The 11,148-nt window shown below is 36.7% G+C and overlaps 1 protein-coding gene across 1 annotated transcript in view; it reads right to left on the bottom strand.

The window, feature by feature from the left end:
• Positions 1–6,966, bottom strand: part of LOC126859346 (uncharacterized) — a 52,509-nt gene extending 45,543 nt beyond the window's left edge. Inside the window, exon 1 of the mRNA XM_050610510.1 lies at positions 6,491–6,966. Coding sequence (XP_050466467.1) covers positions 6,491–6,632 — 142 coding nt within the window. The 5' untranslated portion in view covers positions 6,633–6,966. The remainder of the gene's footprint in view (positions 1–6,490) is intronic.
• Between the last annotated feature and the right edge of the window lie 4,182 nt (positions 6,967–11,148).

Raw genomic sequence — 11,148 nt, forward strand, 5'->3', positions numbered from 1 at the left:
ACGATATCGCGTATATGTATTATACAATGTAACAATATAATAAATAATCCAAAATTATGCAAGTGTTTTTGTTTTTTTTTTTTGTTTTTTTTTTTTAATAGAGAGAGAAAGAAGTTGAGTTTAAAAAATACTCGATAGATATTTTATAATTATTATCTTTAAATAAGTCTTATGAAATGAATAAGTTAATAATTCCAATATACTTGCTTTTTTCAATAAAAATTAAAAATATATAACTTGTTAATCATTTGTGATAATATGACTATTACGATAATTCAGAATATTGAATTTTTGTTTCGCATTCACTTCATAGTGACTTTATCTTCTAGATTGAGCTCATCAGCGCGGTGTTCAAAGTGCTTTTATGATATAATTAAAAAAGAGATATTGAACATTGTTCGATGAAATTATCAATAATCGGAGCTTCGGTATTCTCCCAGGAATAACGTTTAATTACAATCATCCATCCGATCTTGTCTTGAACTACTGCTGTACTTGGCTAACATCTTTTCTCTTTATTTTCTCATCAACTTCCTATTCCGCGTTCCCTTGTTTCGTTTCTCATTCGCCTATGTAATACCGTGATAATCTCATTACACGTTTTTTTATCGTTGAAAAAAGCATGTTTAAAGATTCGTAATAAACTTATCACATCAATCAATCGCGAGCATCGCAACATAATATTATCAATGTGTTTTTGTATATTGCACAAACACGTGCGCAGATGCTTGCTTAAGCTCATAATTAAAAGGCATCTAAAGTGCCTTGGTAATTAAAGAAGACATTAATTGTTATTCGATAAATTTATTAATAGTCTCATTAGATTTCTAGTTACAATTACAAGTATTCTTAATGAGATGTTTTTCTGAAACGTCTGAGAGTTGCCATCTTATCCTTCTTATTTTTTGTCGCTAGCATTTATGTTCTAACGTACATATACTTCTGATCTCTATTCGGATATCGTGATGAATATCTTAGTAAGCGTTTTAATAACTTTTCATTTTAATTGATATTTTCGATTATTAACTACGAGACTATCTTATGCCGCTTGTTTATTGTCGATCAATTATTTCAATAAAGCAAGAACTAAAGTAGCACATAATATAGCAACTAGGAAAAGTGTATGATGATAGTGTATGAATTAAGATAGATATCATAAGAAGATACTATATGAATCTTATGTTTTTCATTCACATTTAAATTGCTCCTTTACGATAATTAAAGCAGATACAATTGAACGAAAAGTTTATTAAGCTTTTAATGGCAAAATAATTCCCTATTCGAGAAAAAAATCATTATTTAAAGTGAATGAAAATAGTAGTAATAATAAAAATTAATTCAATTTTATCTCATTTTTCTCCACTTTTCCGCAATAATTCTTATAAATAATCTATAATCTGAAAGAAAACAAATGTCCTTGCTACTTTAAAGTCAGTAAATGACTAGAATGGAGATCAATAATCGTTCCAAATTTTTAATAAACGCAGAAAGAACATTTAATAATAATCACATTAGCTGTAGATCTCTCAAAGCCAATTGTAATGCGATGCTATTTATTTTTTGTACCTTTCTATCGACTTCTTATACTCGTTTTATTCTTGCTTTCTTTCGCAATAGTCCGCGTTTGCAGTTACGCGATATCTTAATAACGCGGGTGTACATCCTCTACTCACGGTTTCAGCGAAGCGAGTCTAGATCGGAAGACTAGAGTTGGCTGAACCTCGGATCTGCGAGTAGTAAAATACGCGGCTTAATTGCTTAATTTCTCACAGCTAAGCCCGCTCTCCTCCCTCGTCTTGCCGCCCCACCCTCCCCCCGCCCCTCCTCTCCCTTTCCCGCCAACGCTGAAGAACAAAGGCATGCACCCGTTACTTCGGTCTTCTTACTTTTACACCCTATCAGCATTACTTCTCGCGTGACACTTTAATTATACCGTCACGAAAATCGGACAGAAGGCATAAGGGACGCGTCACGATAAAAGAAAGCTTTTTTCACTCGGTGATCCAATTTTAATTATTAAACTGCCAAATTATCACCACGATTGCGTCATGGGTGACACAAAAGCGACTCGACAAATTGCGAATGCGATGAGAAGCAAGTAAAATGAATTATTGTCCTCCGCGCTGCACAAAGAATTTTCCAACGTAAAAGTTCACGAAATCACAAAAACATAAAAGCATTGTATCTTATTTAAATTTCACGTGTTTACGCGCGCGCACGTTTTTCTTTATATATATATATAATTTCTTACTTATTTATTATTACATATTTATAGATAAAGAATGTATAGATTTATCTTATGTGCGCGCACGTCATAAAAAATTGTAATACATAATTGCATTCTTTACGAAGAAAAGAATTCAATCTATGCGAAGTATTTCGAGTAAATCAATAAGTAATGAATTATAAAGTTTGTTAATATATTTACATCACTATGATAATATAATTAACTTACAAAAAATAACTACCCGCGATATTGATTTTACATAAAATCATAAACAATTTTATAGAAAGTTTATAAATTAGATAATATATTCTTTAGATTAATACATATATCATAATATATTATATTTGACAATTTGAAAAATTCTGGCAAAAATAGTTTTTCGTGCATTTTTTGATATCGAAGAATTATCTGCATTAAAGATATTGATTAAAGCATCATTAAAATAATTAACATTATATATTTAGTCGATTATCATTTTAAAAGACATCAAATCATATTTGCGCTGATTGCAATGCAAAGAAATATATCTGGAATAAAATTATATAATTTAAATGCTTCTTTACGCATAAAGTTTTGCATATCGCGAATTTATAATGCTGCGTGCAATATATTCAGCGTGCACCATTTTCTCCGTTAGTCGTAAACGCTATTTCATATTTACAAACAATTATTGTTAAAATTTGCACTATTTTGTCAATTTCATTAACGCTAAAGCAGTATTAAGCGATTAAATAAGATAATTAAGCGATTAAATAAGATTTTATGATGACTTGACGATTATTATCAAAACGATGCTATTATTGTTATTGTATGTTAGTAGCTTGTGCAATATTATAAAAGAATTCCACATATAAATTTTACGTATAGTATCTTCACCACAGGAGAATCGCTATAAACTTTGGCTTCGATTCCTAGGTAATCGCAAGACAAGAATTCTCGTGCTAAGTTAAATTCATGTATATTAATAGCATTCTAACTGCATTCCGTAGATTGTTTGGTCTGTAATGCGATTAGAAGATGTGAACGTTACCTTTTTACACGCCATGGTAAAATTGGCATATTCATGTTAAAAATATTTTTCCTCAATTTTTTTTTCTTTCGATAATTTCTGGTTGATATGAATTTAAGAGCGATGGATTGCAAATCCGCTTTCAGTCTCTGCATAGATTCTTCAATCGACGATTGTATAATTGAATAATATACTGGTAAAATGTAAATGTATTATATATTATACTCTAAAGAAATAAAACAATAAAGAGTTAAATTTCGATTAAATATTTATATATTAATCAATATGCAATGCATTAGAGTCATAATTATCACTTTTTCCAGCACCACTGATTCTTTGCGCTCCTTACAATCATGAAAATTACGAAATCATTTAGATTCATTGTATACTAATTGTAAACGTGCTTCTTTTCTTTTCGTTGATTAAAGTATCAACGTAACAACGGCTGACGATAATCATTACATCGGATCGGATTATAAAAATATTGGAACATTCTGTTGTCGAATATAATAGGAATATTAGATCAGAGTATCACGCAATAGATTAATGAAAGATAATATAATCAGACGAACGTATTTTATTTTTTTATTCGATTAGTTTTATCGATAGGTAATTTCGTTATGTATTTATATAGTATTTCACACACATTCCGCGCATTTATAGTATTACTTTTTTATCTGACAATGAGACGATATCCTTATCGAAACTACCGGCACAATTCGAAATCAATATCGAATTCTTTTCACGGATCCGCGGATGGAGAGTTAATTTTCCATCGCGTTTTCGAGGCAAATGGCGTGGATGAATAAACGGCTTGGTAATGATTTAGATCAAGTAGCGCGCGTGCGTGGCCCTTCGTTAATCTCTCTCGAACTACCGACTAAAAAAAAAAAGAATTTAGCTTCTTTTGGGGCAAACAGTTAAATTTTCTGATATTCTCACGGTTCGGTAAGGAAGGCCGTTTTTCTCACATAATTTCCTCTGATTTACGCCGAGCCGAAACGCGAGCAAAAGTCCTAGCAAATAAATTAAAGGTAGATGATTTCTTTTTTATGCTACGGGATAACTCGCAGTTATTCGTAAAGATCGCGTGCAAGAAATGCAGTAAGTTTGCAGAGAATCATTTCTTCCGCGTAGCTTAATAGTTCCGACGACTGTCACACTTCAGCGGAATGGTTCCTGCGCGCCGGGTGTAGTTTGATTAACGTTTACTACATTACAAAGTTAGAATAGAAGTTTTACGTATTTCCTTTGACTGCAATTTAAGTTTTGTAGCTCTCATTATCTCACATACGAACAATCATTCTGTCGTTTTCAATTCATCCTTTTTCACCGTTTAATTTAATTTCGTCAAATTTTTCCTTTTTAAGTGTGATTAAAATATTAAAATCATCTCGATTATTAAAATTAAACGGTAATAAATGTTAAAAAATATGATGGCAGTAGTAAATATTAAATGATGTGATAGCAATATATAAACAGGGAAATATATATAAAATGAAGTATTAAGTTTTAAGAGAGAGAGAGAGAGAAAGAAAACTGTTACAGGTTAATAATTCTCATTTCTCATGAAAGAGAACCACAATAGGTTTAGTATAAGAAATAGAATCTCTAAGAATGAATCGATATAAAAGTAATGATTGTTACGAATTTTTTTTCTATAAGCGTTTTGTCAAGTTTTATTCAAGATGCTTTTCCATCCATATCTTTCCATCAACTCTTCAGAAAGCAATTAAATTGCTCGCTTCAGTGCGCATTTAACGCGTCATTTATCCCCATTGGATTGGGCTTTGCTTTTTTTTTCCAATTTTTACAAAATTTTTCTACAAAAATTCCCGACAAGTGGCTGAAATAAGTCGCGTCGAGATACAAAACACTTAGATTCTTTGTTGATCACATATTGCTCCGTTAGTCTTGACTTTCTTGCTTACTCTCTACAACACGATCGATCGCACGGATTTCATTGCCAGAAACGTACGCACGACGCGCGTACGTGATACGTTTCGCCTTGCTTTCCGTTGTCGGATATTTGCCATTCCATCTCGTTAAGACGATACAAAAGGCGTTCTAATTTTATCCGTCGATCGGTTTGCCGCGGACAAAAGGACGGAAATGGCGGTGACTCACTAGATCCGATATACCGATCTTTCGTCGTGGAAGGAGAGTTCGCTTCGGTAGTTTTTCTCATCTCAGCGTATCGCGCTACCTCGCCGCTACCTTGAAAGGATTGAACGGCAGACGCGGTCATCGAACGAGGATCACCCTCGGCTACACTCACGAAATCGAATGCGATCGGACGAGAAGGAGAAGAGAGAGAGAGTTTGCCCTCTTCTCTGTATCCCTTTCTATCCCAATCCCGGGAGGTAGCTTTATGGAGTTTTCTTAAGTGAAGCGCAACTCTCCGCGGCTTAGACTCTATAACCGTTTTCAAACTCCGACCCTTAGAACTGATGATCTGGGCGTGTTTGGAGAATGGAATCGAAACTGACGCTTGCTTTGTTTAAAACACCGGAAAAGTTGTGTCGAATCAACTTCTTTGACCCGCCCTCCAATTTCGGTCGAGACTTTACGGAATAGAGACTTTTCCCCGAAGGTCCTCCTCTCGAGAACCGGACTTACGAGATACTTTTAAATATTCGATTTTTATGACTATATGTATCCGCTTTTTTTTCCATTTCGCGAAGGGAGGATCGAGCGCAATTGTTGCGAATACCTGCGTATTTCACGGTAAATCGAGCTTTTTGTTACATTCGATTATAGAGCCAATGTGGAACCATTGGCAACTGGTCCCCGTATAAAAATCCGACATAGTCGTCTTCCCACTTTCATACGCAAAGTTGCCCTTTTTTATATTTTCCCAGACTTGAAATTAGAAAAAGTTGACGCTTTCTTTTATTATTCTTTTCTTTTCTATTCCCTACGTTAATGGATTATTCAAGTTTATCGCGCGATCAATTAATTTTCATTTTCCACTTAGCTGCGGCTTGTTTTTGTAACAGCGATGCGTATACATTTATAATGTGCAATCACGCCGATTTGTTTCATTAAAACACGCAAACTTTTTTTTTTCTTTTGTGCGCTAGCGAGACAATATTATTTCTTTATCCATTATTTTCGGACCACGCTTGACGCGCGCAACACAATTGCACTTTAAAATTATGCATCAGGGAATTAAAAAGAATTTCAGCTTAAAGATAAAACAACAGATTAAATCTCCCCCGTATCTCACTTTACGCGGCTCTACTTCTTCTTACCGGTGACGGCGACAAGAAGAACGTAAAGAAGCGACGCGGAAAGGGTAGAACGCGCATCTCGGTATCTCGCGGCACTTGGCATGATGCTTGGATATGCTCTCGTCTCGATTACACACTCATATATATACTCGCGCGCGCTCATTCATCCGTCACAGATCTGCCTTCATATCGACACTTTCAAGCTCCGAGATCCATCTCCGATGGGAGACGATTCATTGATTTGGACACTGCACTATATATTCCTCGATAGACTCTGTTCCTTCGATTTCTCTTTTTTTTTTTTTCTTTTTTACGATTGTTTGTGCTTAGTTAGTTTTTAATGAGTTGCGAACGATGACGGTGATAAAACTTTCGAAAAAACGAATAAAAAAAGGAATCGACACCGAACGATCGGGGGGAATTGCGGGACCCCCTGCGATCCTTCGCCGACGATGGCGCGCTGCGCGTCTAAAGACGACGTAACGTGAAAAGTTTTCCGGTCGACGTACGAGCGGCTACTGAAGCTCCCGCCGCAAGCACGGCAAGCTTCCAGTGCGTCGACTCCGTCGTGCACCCGAAAGCTCATTCTCCGACTCACTCTCGCATTCGGCCCCGCGGCATTCTTGCTCTCTCAGTCGCGGTACTCGCCCTCTCTCTCTATCTCTCTCTCTCTCTCTCTCCAATTCACGTAGTTCATCGATGCCTCTCCGTCACACTCTGATCATTCTCTATCTCCGTCTCTCTTCGTTTCTCCCCCTTGCCCAGATCCTCTCTTTGCCTCCCTCACGGCCATTTTAGCGTCGTCGTCGCGATCAGGCGCGCCAGTGCGGGCTGCGCGCGCGAGGGAGCTTTCGCGTCCTAAAGCTGAACGGATGAAGGGCTGCGGGGAGGGAAGGAGTGATTGATTGGCGCTGAAACTTCGCGACTGATTGAATCTTTTTTACGTTTCAATATCGATATCCCGGGGCCCGCACGTCAGAAGCGAGGAAAGAAAGCTTCGAGAGAGTAGATGCCTCACGTACACACGTACGCGCTATGTGACGCGAGCTTTCGCGTTCTCGCAAGCTTTCGTAATCGCCATGCATAATTTTACTTCATTTTCCATTTCATTCGCGATTAACGACCGACGACGGACATATCCCCGGCACTAAGGCGACCGATCTCTTCGCTTCGCGCACAATTCAGCACTTATATGAGAAGACGATTGGATCGAGATTATATGCGAGAAAGTTCGTATAATGACTCTAACGTGACGATAAGAAGTCGGACGCGAACAGTTTGGAGAACTCGTCGTGGCGGATGTTAGGATTCAGCTTGATGGATATTGATGACATTTCGCAGATTTATGCGAACATGTAGAGATGATCACGTATTATAAAAGCCGTTTAAAGAATTGGCTTAATTGAACCGTGAGAGATGCGTTAATTACCACGTTGGCCGATATCCGTCATGGCCTAATATTCCTCTCGATGATTTTGATCGATTATTCCAGTTCATATTCACAGTGCATATCGTGTTGGAAAGCATTATGCACATTAAGCCAAGCAAGGTGTAACGAGGTCGAATGTAACTTTTGTTATCAAACCGATTTCTCAGCGCGAACAAATAAAGCGGAAAATAACTTGCAAATATCGCTGATAAATAAGATTGAATTGAAATTGCCTGCTTTTCCTTACACGCTTTATCATTCGAGTTTAGCAAACTCATCTTTGAATCTCAAATACCACATAATGCGTTTACTCATGCCACGTCTAAGGGTGGAGAAAAAAAAAGAAAGAAACGTATGCGGAATTGCCTCGGCCGCTTCGTTTCCATTTCAAATGAGCACTCGATTCGCAAGAAAGCTCGACGGCCATTTAATCTAGTTTGGAATAGATCAGATTCATTGGATATATAGCGCGCGCTGCGCTAATTAAAAGCAGACGAACGTATATCCCAGTTGGGACGCTGAACTCTGACGTATAATTCGTTCTAGCCGCGGCATGTGCAATTACCTGTAGCTTATTGATCAGGTATGAATGACGAGCCGTGGATAATCGCAGGTGGCATGCGCAAGAAAGTGGTAAAAGGAAATCCGGGCAGAAACAAGAACATTCGCGGTGCATTCGGCCGCCCAGCGGCGGAGATTTGCAAAAAGCGACAGCCCGGCTTGGTAATTAAAAATGTGTCTGACAAGAAAAATGGTCGATCGTTGTTCTGGTTTCACTCGACAAGCATATCTCCGCATAAATGGTGCGAGATGTAGAATCGATCGCCGGTCATCAATATCCACCGGATATCGGATACTGTTACGATCATTAACACATTGTTGAGGATGCGATCGCCTGTCAGTCATAACGTTACGTTTTTAGTTTTATCTAAACTGACTGACATATGTGTGATAGACCACGCGCAGGAAATTCTTTATAGTTTCGTGCATGCGTATCCTCTTATTGAGTTTACAGCAGATTCTGAGAATACATTGTGTTTTTTTTTTTTGTATTACAAGCTTCACACAAGCGCGTATATTAATGCAATTCCAATAATTTCCAATAAATATCAAGTATCGCGATAATTTTCATGATTTTGACACTGCAGATTATATTTTACAACTTTTCTTATTGAAACATTTGATATTGATAAAGTGTGTCAATCGGAGAAAGTATGTCAATCAATATAATATACACGTGTTACTTTTTGTAATATTTTATATAATACCGTATTATTGAATCCTTGCATCATTAAAGAATGACATTTAATAAAATAAAATAATCAAAATATTCAGAATTTAATTAAAAACAATTGTAAAACTGTGTGTGTGTAACGTTCTCTTAAAACCTTTTACATCTTTTACAGAGATTGAATAAAAATATTCTTTTAATTTATGACTGTTATTTCACAATTTGCATAGAATAACATTTTCACTTTCATGTTTCGATAAATAAATTTCAAGATTGAGCATTTCTACTTGGGAAATATTCATTATTCAAAATCTTTTTCATTCGTCTCCAAACTTTTCCGTCAGATATCGAACAAGTGATCATTATAGCGTGATAAGTAAAAAGATAAAGTATTCTAGTGATCATGATTTTCTTGAGAGATTTTTTAAATATCAATGACAAATTGGTTTTTTTTTTCTCCTTCATTTTAAATTGGACGAATCCTTCAAATTATCTCGGATAGTCTAAGAAGAAATCTGCCGATCATGATTCTTAGCTGGGAAACATCTGGATATCACGCACAGTTACGTTAATTGAGGATGAGTCGACTCCAGATAAATATCCAATCTTCATTCGAAGTACGGTACAGTGATTGACGCATGCCTCGAAAATTATCGATAAAGCCTCGTTCCGCTTCATTTCCGCCGTTTCCCGACATATTAGCGTTCTAATTGGACACACCTCCGCGATTTTTGAATTTGCGCGTTTTTTTATCATATTGACGTTTTCTCATGGTGGAAGTAAAATTATATTTGGCATAATTTTGTTCAAATATAAACTTCTCATTATTTTGTTAAAACTGTTTGCAATATTGAGAATATTTTATTATCTTATATATAAAAACATAAAAAAATCTCATTTCGCGTTTGATCGATTGCAACGAGTCTAAAGCGCTAAACATATACGATTTGATAAAATGCATACATATACGTAGACGTGTTTTTTTTACGAAAGACGTTTTTCTACATCAGAGGTTAAACATTCCGCTTAAACTTTGTGCCGCCAGTACTTACTCGACGACCGGCATTTCCGTAAGATTTTCCACCTCTGGTGATATGCGGGGATGTATCTATCTGCGAAGCGAAGGAAGAATTTGAATCTCACGGAAGTCAAGGCGCGAGTTAATTTGTCACTCTCTCCACTCTCATACACAATTTCCTCTTCTCGAGTCCTGCCAACTTCTTTCTCATTATCTCTGAAATAAACGACCGAAATAACCGTTAATAGGGACGTTTGACGTTGGTTAGGCCCAAGAGTGAGGCGAATGTGCGGATTGTAATCGTAGAAACGGTACTTCTCTCGCAGGTACCAGCGCGAAACGAGGAAGCGAAACGAGATACCTAAATAAATGCGTTACAAAGGTGTTGATTTTAGAAAGTAACATTTTGCACTGAGCGGATGATTACTTCCGGGAACTATGAAAATAATAATTCCTAACTTCTCTCTCAAATTGACTTAAACGAGCGGAAATTCGCTGTTTGACTGCTGCTCGCGATAAAATACGTAAAATACGCGCATCAGATGATACTTGATTTATTAATCTTTGTAGATAATTTGTATATAATTCGATACATTAATTATTCGAAAATAATTGTCACACAGACAGTACTATTTTTGTCTATAAAGACTGTCAAACTTTTTGATTTGCGAAAATAAACTAAGATTATTTTCGCCCGGGAAATTTCGCCACTCGTAATAAATACGTACTGATTATGAAACCGTGTATACGTTTTCGTAAAACATCCAGTGTACGCGCGTATATCACGGCGGGAAAAAATTTTCGGCGGTCGCAGATGCGGCCGGCCGATCGAACTTTAATGTCGTTTGCAAGCGGCTTCTTTCGAACGGCCGAGCGGGTTGTCGCGTTCTCACGTTCCATTGCAAAACTGTCGAAACTGTCGAATCGCGGACAAAGGGTGTATAATACGAAAGTTACAAACAGAGGGAAAGAGGGGAAGAGAAAGAGAGAGAGAGAGAGGA

Source organism: Cataglyphis hispanica, chromosome 3, assembly GCF_021464435.1.
Source record: "Cataglyphis hispanica isolate Lineage 1 chromosome 3, ULB_Chis1_1.0, whole genome shotgun sequence".
Lineage (NCBI taxonomy): Eukaryota > Metazoa > Arthropoda > Insecta > Hymenoptera > Formicidae > Cataglyphis > Cataglyphis hispanica.